Here is a 16,493-nt window from a genome sequence, read left to right as displayed (position 1 = left end):
CTTTCAATAAAGCCAATGGAAAGAAGGAATATCCACAATGAAGTTTCAAGCAACAAGGAATTAGAGGAAAGAATCACATTGTCAAGATTCTAAGAAGTTCAAGATTTCATCATCAAGAGTTGAAGACCGAAGACGTTTCTATGGATGCTGTGAGAGTGGTGCTAACTGCACGCGGAATGGATAACGAGGTAAGTAAGCATATTCCCACCTTCGTTAAGTGGTTGATTTCATTTCTTAGAGATCGTCAGAAAAAAGGGTTTTCAAAATGAATAAAAGATGTGGGTTTTCAAAACAAATCGGAGGGTTTGGCCTTCCTACCATTCAACGTGTCGCAGGATTCTCTCTTCATTCCTACCTCGACACATGTGTGACCCATAAAAAGTTGTTTATTATTGAGAGCAATATCATAAAATCCTTTCTTGTGAGCCAGAGTCGAGACTTTCAATCACTCCGAACCCGAATTTCTTTCGATAAGGGATGGTTATTTCTCTCTCAACTTTTAAGGATGAGATTGTGTTCATTTATGTGTCTAACTTCTTATGACTAGTGTGCGATCTCCATGTCTTCTTAGCGCGTTGGATGCTATTATTACGGAGAACTAGTAAGTTGGAAATATAGGTTTTGTGGGTATATCTCTTGTAAACCTTCACGAGACTATAACTCGTCCACTAGGGACACCTAGGGTTTTAAAGGCTTGTTATACGTGCTATGTGTGACCGTAGCCTCGACGACACGGAGTTGTATGTATCCTTTAGAATTGTTTTATTTGATTTGCTCGAGGACTAGCAAAGTCTAAGTGTGGGGGATTTTGATAGGTGTTGAAAACACCTTAATATTTATCTATTGTTTATACTTTCTTTGCGAGTTTTCTTGTAAATTATGTATCTTATGATTGCTTTTGAGTTCATTAGGTGCGACGGAGTCAATAAGAGCAAAAGAAGAGGAAATAGGCGCAAAATGAGTATTATGATCATTTCATAGGCCGGTGTTATCTGGAGCCAATCACAGGTTAAGGGACTACTACTGGGTGGTCCATCAGTGGGTGCAAATAGCCACCCCAGTTCACTACACAACACTGAATCGAGAATTCTCTTCTCGATTCTCATTACAACTCCCCTGAAACCAAGAGATGCGTGAAGAAGAGATGGCGTTGTTGTAGATCGAGAATGGAAGAAGAAATGGTTAATTGAGAGGCTCAAGGAAGGATTCGAAGAGGATCGAGATAACAGGGTTGCTGTTGATATTCATGGGAAGTTATGGTTTGATCTGTTGTCAATGGAAGTGATTTACCAGAGAAGAAATTGATGAAGGGTTTTGAGAGTTTGATTCAAAGATGAATAAGGGTTCTGAATTAGGGTTTGAGATGATGCTGCTGTGAAATTCATAGAAGATGGTGGTAATTGAGATGGAATTCGAGATCTCAGCATGAGCTCGATTTGAGAAGATGAGCATTTGAACTAGGCAAGAAATACGAAGCTGTCACTAATTGTTGTTTCGATGGAGGTTTTGGAGGGATGGGTTGCACTTGGATTTGAGTCTGGTAGTGGCTGTAACCAGATTGAGAGAAGATGGTGTTGAACTGATTCATAAGACCCAGTCGTTGTTGGTCGATGTTCAAGGAATAGTTGGTGATATCTGAAGCTGTTATTGAGATGGATTTCGGATACTCATGTAATTCAAGAATGGGGTTGAGCTGAAGAGAGAAATTGAAGTATGTGGTGAGATAGTTAATGGGTATGACTCAAATTTGGGTTTCATTAATATTATAAAGGTAAGGAGGAGATGCTAGTGTATCCGTTGCTATGAATCTGGTGATGTTTCAATGGGTCTGCAGTAAATTGGGTTTGTAATTATGCTGCTGATGGTCGAAATGGTAATGCAGTCAAATGAGATTTGTGAACTGGTGGTTGTTGCAAGTTATGTGCAGTTGGTCGTATGCCAGAGAAGAGATGAATGAACGGGTTATGCTCATGGTAGTTTCTGTAATTGCAGTGGCAGTTGTAATTGCTGAGAGTGGAGTTGGCTCTGAGATGTTTGAATAGTTGCAGATGAAGCCACAGAGATAGTGGTGGTTGCACTAGAGCTAATGGATGCAGTATTGACTTGATTCTGGTGTTGCTACTGAGATATTGTGATGATTGCCATGAAGGTTTGATCTGAAGTGTTAGATGTATGTCTTGGACAGGTTTGAGCTCAATGTGGAGTTGTTGGTGGTGCAGAACAAGGGAACTGAGAAGATGGCATGGATTTGGCATGAAGCTATAGCTGCAGGTGGATATGCAAGTGCTGAGATGAAGTGGTAGCATGGGTTTGAACTGACAGAGCTAAGAAAGAAGCTGAGATGGTGCTGTGCAGCTGAGCACAAAGAGATGGAGTTTTTGGTGTTGTGTGTTGACTGAATTGATGCCGCAGCTTCTATTGAAATTGCAGGTGACAATGGGTTTTGACTAAGAAGTGGAAGTGTTTATTGGTGGTACTACAGTGTCAGAATGGTGGTCGATGGTGGTTGAGAAGCTGGGTTATCTTGAATATGGATTTTAATCTCAATTCAGGGAAGACAAGGATCTGAAATAGGCTGGCAGCTTGGCTGTGATGCAGAAGTGCAGGTTGTGCTGAGAACTGGTGCTTAAGAAGATGTAATGTTGATGCTGCTGTTGTTACTTTGATCAGATAGAGAACGGGAGCAGTTTTGCAATCTGAGTAGAAGCTGGTGGCTCTTGAACTGAATGGTGGTTGGTTGCTGCCAAGGGAAGTTCTAGAGCAGTGGAAGGGTGCTGCAAGAAATGTTGCTTCAGGTGGTTAAAGTTACGGTTGCTAGTGGAAATGGAGCAGAATGGAAATGAAGATGAGAAGAATGGTGGTGGTTTGTCAAGGTCTGTGTGTTGATTTGAGCAGAATTGAAGTAGTGAGGTTCGCTGTTGGTTGATATTAGTCGTGCAGCTTTGGTGCTGAGATAAGGTTGTGCAAGAATGAATGCTTGATTTGTGATGTGAATGTAAAGACTTGCAGGGAAGGAAAGTGAATTATGCCATTTCCTAGTGAAGGTAGAAGGCTGAATTAGCTTGTCAGTTTCGCACAACTGACAAGCCTAACAAGTTATGGGCTTAATGGGCTCTGATTAAGACCTAAATTGTGGTCGTGATAATGGGCTAGACAAGCTCAGTCTTTGCTTTGGCGAGATAGCCAAGAATTGTGGGTGATATGGCATGAATTTGCAGAAAGAAGAAAATATATAAAAGGGGATCTTTTTATCTTCTTCTACGACTTTTTTTTTCCAGGATTTTGAACATGATAATCTTATTTCTTTTTCTTGTTTATGAACTCCATGGATATGATTAGATAACTCTATTTTGGTTAAGGAATAAGTTGGAGTCCCAATCATGATATTTATGCAATGAATTAGTTTTGTCTCCATATTTTGTTGATTATGATTCACTTTTAATATTGTTATATGATTGATTGTTAGTTTTGTCAAGTGGCAAATTGGTAGAACTCGTAATCATATCTATTGCTAGTTTAGGTTTTATTATACGTAAACGTGATACACCTTGAATACACGTAGCATAATTGTGATTATTGCTTGTAGTGATACATCCTAATAGTCACATGTGGACCATAACTTTTGTTAAAACGGATTAGTGCTTTTACACGTTCGTTTGCATTGATTAGTCTTATTTCATAGAACTTAGTGCTCTTAGGGAGTTAAACTTAATTGTGCTTTTACAATTTAGGTTGCTTTCTAGGAAGAATTCACTTTCGCATCTTTTAATGTGTTTGTTGATGACAAGAGGAAATTAGCGGGATATTCTTGCGATCAAGGTATCCTAAGACTTTTGATAAAAGTTGAGATTAAATTTCAATTCTAGTTATTGTTACAAATTCATGTTTGTGAATGAAAACTAATCCTTTACCAATATCTTCATCTTATTGATTTGCTTGTTTATTTCATTATTTGCTTTTAGTTTATTTTCCTTTACATAAAAATCAGAAATCCCTCCTTGTTTGTATAGGAAACCGAAACGACTTGACAACCTAGATCCTCTCTGTGGGAACGATCCTTTCTTACCCTTGCTATATTTTATATTTTGAGTAGTGAGAAAGTAATTTATTTTTGACGCATACGACAGCGATCAACAATACAAAATAGAGTTCTTATGGACGATGTAGGTGAAATTGTGAGACTGAATTAGGGTACTACTTGAAATCAATTTCAGAGATAAAGATGGTGGACTCTTAGATGAAAAAGATGATACCGATGCCGTTACCATGTTGGTATATGTACTGCTTGAGTTCGTATTCTAGAAATTGAAGAAGATGAATTTGTAGCTCCCTGATTAAAAAGGGATTAGTGGTGTGTTGATGTGAAGAGGAGAAGAGAGCTAAGAAGAAACTGAAACAAGGTTAGTATAATGAAAACAAGAATTAATGGAGAAATTTTATTATCAGATGTCGATACTTAAACCAAATAGATGGGGTCTCATCCGATTCCGTTATGATAATGACGGAAAGTTCTTAAGGAGTCTGGTTCCGAAATCCGAAATTCTCCAATACATCAGATTAAATCTTATAGAATCTCGAATTATCGGAAATAGATATCGAACTTCGTACTGGGATTGACAGCCCTCCTTGAGATGAAACATGTTGGGAAGGTTTTCTTTGGAATATACGTAGTCATGTTAAACGCCCAAAAACCTATGTTCCAAATGGTATAGCAAGAAAAAAAGCTAGAACATGGGATAATAAATATAATTTCCGCAAAATTTTTAAATAGTCTGCTTGAAAATGCAAGCCAAAAACCGTCCTCTCTCATATCTCTATACTGTGAGGCCCAAAAGTGGACCCCTACTAAATCATAAGAGTGCGGAGTCAATCGGAAATGATTAATGTCCCGCGGGTTCATCCCGACTGAAATAATGGGGGTGGGTCCCATCCTAAACCCACCCCCTGCTAAACTGCAGGGTCAAGGGACCCCAACTTCTGTGTCTGGCGGGATGGACCGTGGGATTCAACCCGCGGTCAGTGTATCATTCCCACGAGTCAGCTCCTATGTGAGGTGCCGGTTTTTGTATTGTTTATCTCAACGGTCTATGTAGAATTATCCTAATTTTGGTAACTTCCCACCTAATATTGATGAGATTATCTGGTTGGACGCTTTAGTAGAAATGAACCATTTCCTTGATAAAATTTTCTGTTTGAACCAGAAAATGAAAACAAAAAGAAAAGAAAACATCTTTGGGATTGTTTTATGGATTAACGCCAGATTACAAAGCTCCGGCGAGTCCGGCCAACTAATGTTGTAGATGGTAACAACAATTAGAGTCAACACTAGTCCAGTAATAGGACAAACAGACCAACTTCTTGGCAAAAATGACGAGCATTGATTGGTACCAACACAATAATTTTATAATGTAGTACCATCACGTGTATGGACCAATAATTGTTGTTAGAGTACACAATTATACAGCGAGTTAAAAACGTGAATGATGAAACCAATCTAATTTTGCATGTTGTGTAACTCCTGCAAAAGAAAAGTGATGCTTCTTTTTGGCAAATATGCGTTACAGATCAGATGCATAGTGGGAGGGACGAAGACTAGCTTCTTAAAAGCGATTGCCAATCCCTGGCGGACAGCATAAGCATTAGTTGCGTAAAGTCACAATTAACGTGGCCCTTCTCATATTCCGTTGCTATCTTCTTTTCCTATAAAGCAAAACCGCAAAGCAATACTCAGAAACTTACTTATAACTGCTAAAAATCAACAACAGTCTAAACACACCATTGGTTAGACTAAGCTTCACTCAAAAGAAAAAACAACTCTCTGGCTTGCTATAAATAAATGTTTACTCAAATAACTTCTTTGTTCTTATTCTCTTTACTTGCTTCAATGGCTGTCTCTTCTGCAATTGCTTCCAATGATCAATGTAATGAAGAAACCATCATGAGCAATAATAACCAGAATGTTCTTCAGAAGCATGTAGCATTTTTCGACAGAAACAAAGATGGTGTCATATATCCATGGGAAACATTTCAAGGTTTCATTATTTTAATACTTTTCGATTTATACAGTTGATCTTTTTCCTTTTTATTTTATATTTCGGGAAATTTAATACTGAAAATGGTTTTTTAATCAGGTTTTCGTGCAATTGGATGTGGAATCGGTTTATCAACTGTTGCAGCTCTTTTCATCAATATGGGTCTCAGTGGAAAAACTCGTCCGGCAAGTTCTTTCAACCTTAAAAATCACTCATCAGTTTCAATGATTCTAGCCTACTCTCGTTTTGGTTTCTCTATGAGAAGCGGCACTTTGAGCCGTTAACCTTTTTCTATTGTTTCTTTTAGAAAGTTGCTTGGCCTCGAAACTAAGCATTATTCTTGATGTTTAACTTTAGAGATAAAAGATCAGAAAACTCGTGTTATTTTAGATTGATTCTATTCATTCAGTGGACTTTATTTCGAGGATAAAATAGAAAGGAATTGTGATTTCAAACCACACCTCCGTGCAATCTAAACTATATATTTGGGATTTGATTCACATTCAGGTTTAGCAGGTTTAGGTGGATTCACCATTTTCCAGATATGAAGTTTGCATAATAGGGAGGTGGACCGAGAATAGTGGTGTTTTGTCATAGGAAAATGGAGTTGAGTGGTTGGGTTTTACTGGCATTTATATGTGATTGATGCGGAAGGTCATGCAGTAGGTTTTATGATAGTGAGGTTTAGCTGCATAAGTAATGCCAATCACCGCTACGTATGAATTGTCGTGCCGTTTCCATGTGAAAAATGTGTCGTCTCTTTCGGCTTGTACTGATTATTATCTGAATAGGACTATACGGATCCACGTTTACTTCAATTTACACAATATTGGTTAAAAAAACCAAAATCAACAATTTCTGGGTGAAATGGACAGTTAGATTTTGAAACTGTTTAAATGGCCAAAAATATAAAAATAGGCAGGATGTAACCAATTTCATCGTGCCTATTTTCAAATATTTTTTCTTATTTTTAATTTAAACAAGATATATCCAGTTCCATCCTTACTATTTTTTTTTCACCCAAACTATTTTTTACCCGTCCATTTGAACCGTGATTTAAAAATATTTGGACAAATGACCCATTTTCCGTTCAATTTATTGGTTGCTACTAACGTGAATAGTTGTAACTAACTGTACTTAACAATAGGACCATGTATAATTGAGGGGTGATCTGATCAGATTATCCGAAGAGGGTACAAAGTACAAACTAGACTGCTTGAAATTATCAATATTTTCAACTTGGTACCGTTTTTTGGGGACTACTCAAAAATGGTGGGGGACTACTTTCTATTTTTTTGGGTGGATATTAGAAGTAATAATGAGTCACCCCTTATCTAACTTTTCTTTTAATACCAAATTTGCTCTTGATAATTAAATTAGTGTAATGATTAATGAGTTAATTAATGATTAGTGATATTAAATTAATAATCTGATTTTTTTCAAGAAAAGAATTATAGAGAGGGAGAAGAAGAAGATGAAGATGATAATGAAGATGAGGGTTTTGGAAGAAATTTTTTAGATATTTTTCTTTAAGAGGCATAACAAGAGTATGATGTTTTGGGTACTCACGGATACTTCAAAGTTAGTTAATGGTGCTTGAATTGGCCAAAACATTCCTAAAAATGAACAATTTACAAATTGATTTCGGTTTCGTTAACAAAGTTCGGTTACAACATTTGAAGAACAGGTAGCCGAACTCATTCTGCAAATGTAGTTCGGTTAATGTTTCTAAAAACACAGGTAGCCGAACTCAACTTTAATGGAGTCTTTTCTTTCAGAAAAAAGTTCGGTTAGGAGAAAAAATTTGCGACATAACCGAACTCAATATATAGGTTTTCAGAGAAAAGTTCGGTTAGGAAAAAAAAATTGCGACGTAACCGAACTTTTCTCTGAAAGAAAAAACCTCCCTTAAAGTTGAGTTCGGCTAGTTCGACAAAGTTTTTCAGATAATTCCTAGCCGAACTTTTATCTGCAACTTCCATTTTCAACTAATTTTGATGATAACTTCTCATTTTTTCAAAAAAAAACAAATGAAAAATAATGGGTTTGTTATAATTTTGATTTTGATTTTGTTTTGTTAATGATTTAAATTAAGCTATATATAGAGGTGGCGGTGGTGGTGATTTGAGGTGGTCGGTAGTGATGGTGGTCGGTGGTGGTTGGTGGTGATGGGTAGAGGTGGTTATATATATAGGTGGTGGTGGTGTTGGGAGGAGGTGATTATATATATAGGTGAAGGGTAAGTTAGTCATTTCCACACTTTAGGACACCCCTTATAAGTATAGGGTAGACATTCCTATCACAAAGTAGTCCCCCGCCATTTCTGAGTAGTCCCCAGAAAAATGGTTCTTTGTTTTCCTCCCCTCGTAGGCAAGGCCCATTTAGTGGTGGATGACTGGGCTGACAGAAGAGGCTTTTTGTATGCATAAAAAAAAAGAACAAAAGTATGTTCTCACTTCTCAGTGTAGAATCATGCACTTCAGACGTAACACATCATTCTTGATATTACGAATGCATTAAGTTTGTTCTTTGTTATGGCAGGGTAAGTTTCCTAATCTCCTGTTCCCAATTGAGGTACAACACATTGCCAAAAGTAAACATACTAGCGACTCTGGAGTGTATGACACTGAAGGAAGGTAGATGCTCCAAATTTGACTTATTTGGCCCTATTGATATATCAACATTATCCTCGAGTCTCAAGATCCAAAACTTTTGAATTGAGAAAGCATGTCGTAAGAATGTTGCACATTTTGATTGACTTTTCTTTTTTCATTTGTAGGTTTGTCTCATCAAAATTTGAAGAGATTTTTCACAAGCACTCAAATACAAATGCAAATGCTTTAACAGCCGATGAGTTATCGAGTCTTATGAAAGCCAACCGAGTTCCTAAAGACTATAAAGGATGGTAATTTGTTTAAGCCATCTGTCTTAGTTTATAAAGCTTCTCGAATCAACCACATTGCATGAACAGAGAAATATTTTTATTTGGTTGTAGGGTGGCATCCTATACAGAATGGAAAATTCTCTACATACTGTGCAAGGACAAGAATGGGTTACTTCACAAGGATACTGTTCGAGCCGTTTTCGATGGTAGCCTCTTTGAGCATTTGGAGCAGGAGATAGCTCGCAAAAAAGAGTAATTCTACATAAAACTGGCAATTGGCTCAACTTTTTTTTTTTTGGTCAACTTTGAACCTGAAATGACATGTAATACTGAGAACTAATAAGAAATATAATTATATATTTGTGATTTTGTGATGCAGTGTTGCTTCCATCTAAGAAGTGACATTCATAATTGTTGATTTTGTGGTGTGTTCGTATGGTGGTGGAGAAAGTCATCTCTTCAGAAGTAGAATATGATTGATACCTTGTGCTTCCTAGAAAGAAAAAAAAAAACAAATCTACCGTGCGTTCTTTGTTCTCGTATCAGGCTTACGAGTCACAAGCCTCATCCAGTACGATTCACCGTTAAGTTTGATTCTAAATGCATAATGTACTTGTTTCATTGATTTCATAAAAGTAGTGTGTGATTTAAGGGAATGAAAATGATCAAGTGGTTTGAAATTTTGCCTCGTTTACTTGAATTCCGAAATTCCATCCTAAGTGGCCCTTGTAAACTTGTGTGGCATCGGGAGCTGCCTAAGTAAGGGTGGCAGGGGGCGGATTGGGATATAGGGGCACTGTGGGAGCCTAGAAAAGTTTTACTTCCAGCAATATTGCCAAGTTCAGTGGTCTTGAGCTGTATCATTAATTTTTACATGCCAGTGAATGGGTTTGAGCCGTATCTCCCCTCCTTTAAAACACTAAGTCATATGAGCTCCCACGTCCCACGATGAATATAACTCCCCTCAAATTAAATTAGATAAAAGCTTTCACACAGAGCAATTTTGGAGAAGACAAGTGGCGGAACTTTATTGGTTGAGACATTAAAAACTGAATTACACTCCATTTACACCCTGTATTTAACTGGCCGTTAGTAACACCGTTAGCAAAAACGTGGGTATACAACACTTATGTGAGTATTTACAGCTAATTTATTACATACACTTGGTTTACACCAAATACTTAACTGGACGTTATGAACGTCAGTTTTGTATACAATACATCCATCCGTCAAGGTCAAGACCTAACTCTTTTCTCATCAAACTTACGATGGCAAGTCCATAAATAAGAGATATCCAAACCGAAGCCGAAATTTTCTTCTTCATCCTTCCCGAGTTTACACAGAGGTGTGGTGGTGGTGTTCAGAAAGGAGCTACAGTAGCTATTCGTTTTGAGGTGTGGTGGTGGTGTTCAGAAAGGAGCTACAGTAGCTATTCGTTTTTTATTCATAATTAAAAGAAGTGGTCTTTGTTCTACTAAAACTACAAGAGTTATTCTTTTTTGCTCAAGTCGTAGCAAGAATCGGTGATTGAGACAAAGCTTTCAGAAAAGAAATTTGTTCTTGGAGTTAGCTGCAGGTTTGGATTAGCGTAAAAGGTACACGAATTCCTGCCATTATTATTGTTAACATCTATGAATATAAAGTTGGGTTTTGATGAAGTTTTTGGTTAGATATTCTGTGGTTGATTTGGTGAATGTTTGAAATGAATTTTGTGAAGTGAATGTCTTAAATTGAGAATAGTTCAGTGTTTCTGAATGCTTAAAAGTGATGGGTTGGGTAAACAAAAATTGATGAGTTTTAAGTCTTTGATGAAAAGCCTGAAAGGGGGAAAAATTTCCTATTACTTTCTTACATGCAATTAATAATGACAGCCAACAGATTGGGTTTCATGAATTATGGAGTGATAAGCATCAGATTTACTAATCTACATGAATGGTGATGATGTTTGGTTTTGTCTTATTAGGGCTTACAAAAGAGATAAGCAAAAAATAGAAGAACTTATTGGAATGGTGAATGATTTTTATAACTAATTTAACCCTCAACAGATATTTTTGGGTTGTTACTCAATCTAATCCACCACGCATTCTCTGCCATCATCACTCGGTGATGAAATTATGGAGTGGTTAGTAGAGACGATGGCAGTGGTTGATTATGGAGATCGAGAGGAGGTTGTTGTGTTGGATTGGTGGTAACCGACGAGAAGCAGTAAAGATGGAGGTATCGATTTAAAACAGGGAATGACCCATGCTGCCAATATCAACTAAGATGAAGAAGATGTGTTTTAGCTGCTGCTCGAGTTAGAGAGAACAAAGAAGGGTGATGCTGTTAATGCTCGGTGATGGAGTGGTGCTGTGGTGATTGGTTGCTAATATATATCGATGGTGAAAGAAGATAGTGGTTATCGAATCTGTGATGATGATGATTTATGGAGTGACTAAGAACAGGAAAATTTAGGGAAGAATTGTTGTATGCGCAGTTGATGGAGAACAACTTCCACTGTTTGAGCTGGGGATGTGGTTGGACTTGGTTATTTATTAACAAGGTTTATAAAAAACTAATATGTATATCAAATATCCTTTGAAATAATGATATCATCTTCTAGGTGTAGATAATCCACATGGTTAGGTGGCAAGATCCTAAGCTATGATACACAAAGAAAAGAGAGCGGTGAAGCACATGATAGAACCAAACGGCGCAAAGAGCGAGGTATCACGTGGGTCGGACGTGATGGCCCAGTAGGTGTCGGATGTGATGTGACCCTTATGCTCTGACAGGTTGAGCGAACAATCAGAAAGCACTCGGTCAGACGAAGGAAGATGGTCAAACAAAGGAACGAGAAGAAAGAAGGGCGACATCGTGCTAACCAGGCGATACAGACCCGGCCTCGGGTGAAGAACTGTCGGTCAAACCAGGAAGTCGGGCGATCAGTGAAGGTCCGATAGAGAACAGCTAAAATGATGTAATGTGACCAACATTGTAATTTTGGTGTATGTCAACTTTGGCCTATAAATATAAGGGCTAGTCGAGAGACAAAGAGAGGTCGGAGAGGGAGAGAAAGAGAGGTCGGAGAGGGAGAGAAAACAAGGCATCCTACTTGAGTTGAGAGAACATCACCACTAGAAATAGAGAGTACAACTTGTAACCAAGGAAGAAGAATAATAATACACATCCTTTCACCCGTGGACGTAGGTAATCATACCGAACCACGTAAATCCTTGTGTCTATATTTGTTTATGTTTCTTCATGTTGTGTGGAATCACCTTATACTCCATCGGATGTAGTGTGTAGTTTCTTGCCACTACAGTCTGGCGCCGACTAAGGGGACGTCTAAGTTTTCCGGACACCTTGATTGCATGTACCGGCAGAGACGATCCAAAAGCTCCTAAAAACACTTTGCGTGTTAGTTGATGCTAGGGGATGAACTCTGCTCGACAAAAGTCTGTTTATAATCGTTTGGTTTAAGTTCTGCTGGTATAGTTAAGTTTTTGTTGAGAAAATTGAGTTGTTAGCAAACATTTTCAGCTGGGTTGAAACTGAACAGTCGACTAGTCTTGTCTCTAGCCGAGTCTGTTTTCAGGTCTCAACTTTCGTTTTCGTAGCATCTTTCGTACTTCTCTTCATATTTTGATCTTAGTTATTGTCTTGTGAGTCCGACAGCGGAAAACTCATAAACTCCCAAGTAACATCTTTGATGTATTGTGGAAGTTGTTTGAGGTTCCATGTTGGCTTGGGAAAGTGCCGAAACAACAGCACGACGAACCATACATCGCTGGTGAAAGAATCCAAGGAATCAAGGGAAGACATCCCCTTGCAGTTCCAAGGAAGTGCATAAGTCTTAGTTTAGTTTTTTCCATGGCATGTTGACCTCATAAAACTACGAATTTATACCTTTTTTACTCGCAAAGAACTAGGTGCTAATGATTTGGAGTCTAGGGAATGTAGGACAAATTGTAGTTAATGCAGAGTCGTGGTACTGAGAGCGACGTCGTTCCCTTGAAAGCGACGTAGCAGGATACCCGTCTAAAAGAAACACTTAGTGTCGGAACGTGGCAAACTGGCAAGGTCAGCTTGGTAGGCCAGAGGGAATCGTACTTTTAAAACTCAGTCTTAGTGCCAGTCACCTTTTTCTTCCAAAAATCGTACGCGCAATAGAAACTTTTCAAAACAGGTCAAAGTAAGGTGTTGTCTGTTTTTGCTGACGTAGGTAGGGACGACTGATGAGTGCCAAATATTGTATATATTTATCCCTTTTTGTTGGCATTTTAACTCATCTTTTATGCATTAATTCTACATTTTATCCCATATTCTGTATTTTCATTGTTTTCAAGAATAAATATTTTTATTAATTAATTTTGCATTTTTAGGTAGTAAATAAAGTTCGGATGAGTCGCGGAGCGAAAAGAGCAGAAAAGTAGTGAAAAGCCGGGAGAAATTACGCAAGGAAGCCGCGAAGAATGGTGCGCACAACCTCATTTTCTACACACAAAAGCGCCTCCGTTCTCAGCCATCAGATCATTTCTCAGAAGCATCCGACGGTCGCTCCTTCATAGATCATCAAAATCTGAAGTCTCTGCCAAGCACCACAGCGCTGAAATTCCAAGCCTTCAGATTAGATGGTAGTTGAATCCAACGGTCTCTCCCTTGCTGTGCATCGAAGATTGATATCTCCACCTTACACTACAGTACCTAACTCCATCAAGTACCGTTCGTTTCGTTGTATCCATTCATCCGACGGTCGCTCCTCGCTTGCCTCCGAATCACCGTCCGATGCACCTACCAGCTTCGCATCCAGTGACTCAGCGTTGCAGAACATCAAATTCGATGAACCCACCTAACACCCTAGCGACCGAGCACCTACACCCCAACCAAACGGACCCTTCTCCCATTCTATCGCACCCATCTCCACCACCACCCACCCCTCTGCAGAACCATCACCCTGCTGCAAACCATGTCCGCCACCGTACCACCACCTTCTCCACCTCTGTCACCACCTACTCCCTAACCACCTAACCACCCCTACACAGCTAAACCCATCATCATTATCGAGTTATACTTCTCCATCAACAACCAATTTCTTCTCCTCTCACGCCACTGCCCTAGGTGTGAAGTAGGTGAAATAGGTTGATGAGAATGAGAAATTGAAGGCATGGAAAGGAGCAGGAGAGCCATACAAAGCATGGGTCGACATCAAACGGGAGTTGTTGTGTCAAATTGGGTGAGTAATCTCAAACCCTAGCCTCAACTGTTTTGGGGGAAATTGGGGGAAAATGTGTAGAACTATAAATTGAGCGCTGGGGTGTTGTGGAAAACTTTATGTTTGGAGTAGCCAACATCCAGGACTTTCATGTCCTGTTAATTTTCAATTTCATGTTTCACTGTTAAATGTGCTTATGTGCTTATGTCATTCACTGTTAATTTCTTACTTTGTCACTGTTAATTTCTTGCTTATGTTATTCACTGTTAATGTTAATGTGTTAAGTATCATGTTAGGTTAAATTAATTCATGTTAGTATTTCAGTTTTGATCATTGTTAGTCAGTTAGTTATGTTCATGTGTGTTGTTGCTCACTGCCATGTAATGTTCACTGTTTTATGTAATTTGCTGTCACTTTTGATGGAATGCTAGGCTAGATTTCTTAGAAGCTTTGTGTTGATTGTGTAATGGAAGAAATCAGTGCTTAAAGCAAGCTGATTTTCTTGCCATTCCCTGTGTATGCTTAGGTTGCACTTTGATTGAGCATTGGGAGAAACTAGTGCTCATAGCAAGCTAGTTTTCTTCCCATTCTATTTGTTTGCCTGTTTTCTGCCTAGCCTTGCTTCATTTCAGTTTCTTTATCAACCCTGCCCTTGGCCTTAAGCCTTGGTTCATCTTATTTTGTTTGGCTTTTGTGCTTTGCTTTGTTTTTGCTGTTTAGTTCTTCCATTACTTTTGCCTTGTTGTTTCTTCCCTGCCCTGCAACTCTGTTGCTTTTCTGTTTTGCTTTCCCCTGCTGTGTGCTCCCTTGCAGCTGCTGCTGCTGCTTTTCTGCAGTTCCTGCTGCCTTTCCCTTCTTCTGCTGCTGCACTGCTGTGCATTTTCTATTGCTGCTGCACTGCTTTCTCATCTTGTACATTCTATTCCTCTCCTGCTACAACTCTGCTGCCACTTCTGCTGCACTGCTGCTGTAGCTGCTGTTGCTTGTTCTGCCGCAGTTGTTGTTGCTGTTGGCCTTGCTGTGCAGCTCTTGCCCCTGCTGCTGCCCTGCCACTTCTTCTCCTGCTGCAGCTCCACTCTGCTGCCACTTCTTCTGCTGTGCAGTCTTGCCACTGCTGCTTCCTCCCCAAAGGCCTAGTTCAATAGCCAAGCCCAATACTAACAACTGTGGGCTTAACCAAAGCCCAGTTGTTTAAGACCAAAGCCCAAACTCATTAAGGCCCAATCCAATTTAACTGTGGGCTTAATCAAAAGCCTAAGTTTAAGGCCAAAGCCCATTTGCACTTCAAAAGACCAAACTGAGCCCAATCTCAGTTCCTTTTATTGTTATCAAACCCAATAGTACTCAAAGCCCAATTTAAGCCAAAAAGGCTTCATAGCCCAATAGCAATTTAGAAACCCAATTAGCTAAAACACTTCCAAAACACACCCGATCTCTGTGGATCGACCCGTACTTGCACGAGCTACAACCGACGACCGTGCACTTGCGGTATTACTGTAGGCCTCCGTTTTTATCACGCTTAATTTTATACATATCTCCGGGCCCACCAAGTTTTTGGCCGGGGATAATTTTTATACTCTTTTAGAAGCCTACCAAGTTTTTGGCGCCGTTGCCGGGGATTGGTGCTGTGTTTTATCTGTGTTTTTCTTTAGCTATTTTGCATTTCATTTCATAGCATTTGCTTCTGCATCTGCTTCATTTCATTTGCTGTTGGACCTGCTGTTCTGAACCTGTTTTTTCCTCTGCTGGGACGCCACCAAGGAAAAGATCCAAAACCCAACTGGTTTTTTGCAACAATATCAGAGCAGCTGGGCTGTGCTAAAAAGGTAAGCCTAAACCCATTCATTGAGAGAACCCAACCTGTGGGCTTCCAAATTTATTTAATTGTGGGCTTGTAATAATTAACCCAATCTTTTGGGCTTTTTATTTTTCTATTTTGGGTTTGTAATAATTTATTTGTGGGCTTGTTTGTTTAATTTGTGGGCTTGTATTTATTTTGTGTGGGCTTGTTTAAATTCTTCCATTGGACTTGTATTTTGGACTCTAGGTTTAAACCCATCTGAGCTTATAACTGATTGTGGACTTGCTTCCACTCAAAAGTGGACCTCGAAACCAAAGTTTTAAAACAAACGTCGGGCCTTAACCAACTGGGCCAAATTAAACTTTCAAAATTAAAACTTGGATTTTCGTAGGCCGCAGCTGCATTTCATTAGAGGACAAACTGTGGGCTTGCTCCCATTTCAAAAACCAAATTTTATTTTCTTAATTTTATTTTCCTTCAAAAAAAAAAAAAAAAAAAAAAAAAAATTATCTAAAAATTTCTTTCGCTCCCAAATTTTAAAACCAAAAATTTCATTTTACTCCCATTTTTTTAAACTAAATT

General features: G+C 38.8%; 1 protein-coding gene across 1 annotated transcript; it reads left to right on the top strand.

The window, feature by feature from the left end:
- Window positions 1-5,730: 5,730 nt before the first annotated feature.
- Window positions 5,731-9,595, top strand: LOC113282277 (probable peroxygenase 4). Its single transcript, XM_026531266.1, has 6 exons — window positions 5,731-6,032; window positions 6,132-6,217; window positions 8,574-8,668; window positions 8,812-8,937; window positions 9,028-9,168; window positions 9,296-9,595. The coding sequence occupies exons 1-6, from the start codon at window positions 5,837-5,839 to the stop codon at window positions 9,309-9,311; spliced, it is 660 nt and encodes a 219-aa protein (XP_026387051.1). The 5' UTR covers window positions 5,731-5,836; the 3' UTR covers window positions 9,312-9,595.
- Window positions 9,596-16,493: the final 6,898 nt, after the last annotated feature.

The sequence above is a fragment of the Papaver somniferum genome, chromosome 5, assembly GCF_003573695.1.
Source record: "Papaver somniferum cultivar HN1 chromosome 5, ASM357369v1, whole genome shotgun sequence".
Classification (NCBI taxonomy): domain Eukaryota; kingdom Viridiplantae; phylum Streptophyta; class Magnoliopsida; order Ranunculales; family Papaveraceae; genus Papaver; species Papaver somniferum.
The sequence above is the reverse complement of the archived record's forward strand: the minus strand, read 5'-3'. Positions and strand labels throughout refer to the sequence as shown.

Bases quoted from the DNA above. Each gene is read 5' to 3' on its own strand.
- LOC113282277 (XM_026531266.1), top strand. From the start codon at position 5,837: ATGTTTACTCAAATAACTTCTTTGTTCTTATTCTCTTTACTTGCTTCA. The intron at 8,669-8,811 runs GTAGATGCTCCA...TTTCATTTGTAG, and splicing joins GTGTATGACACTGAAGGAAG to GTTTGTCTCATCAAAATTTG. The intron at 8,938-9,027 runs GTAATTTGTTTA...ATTTGGTTGTAG, and splicing joins CCTAAAGACTATAAAGGATG to GGTGGCATCCTATACAGAAT.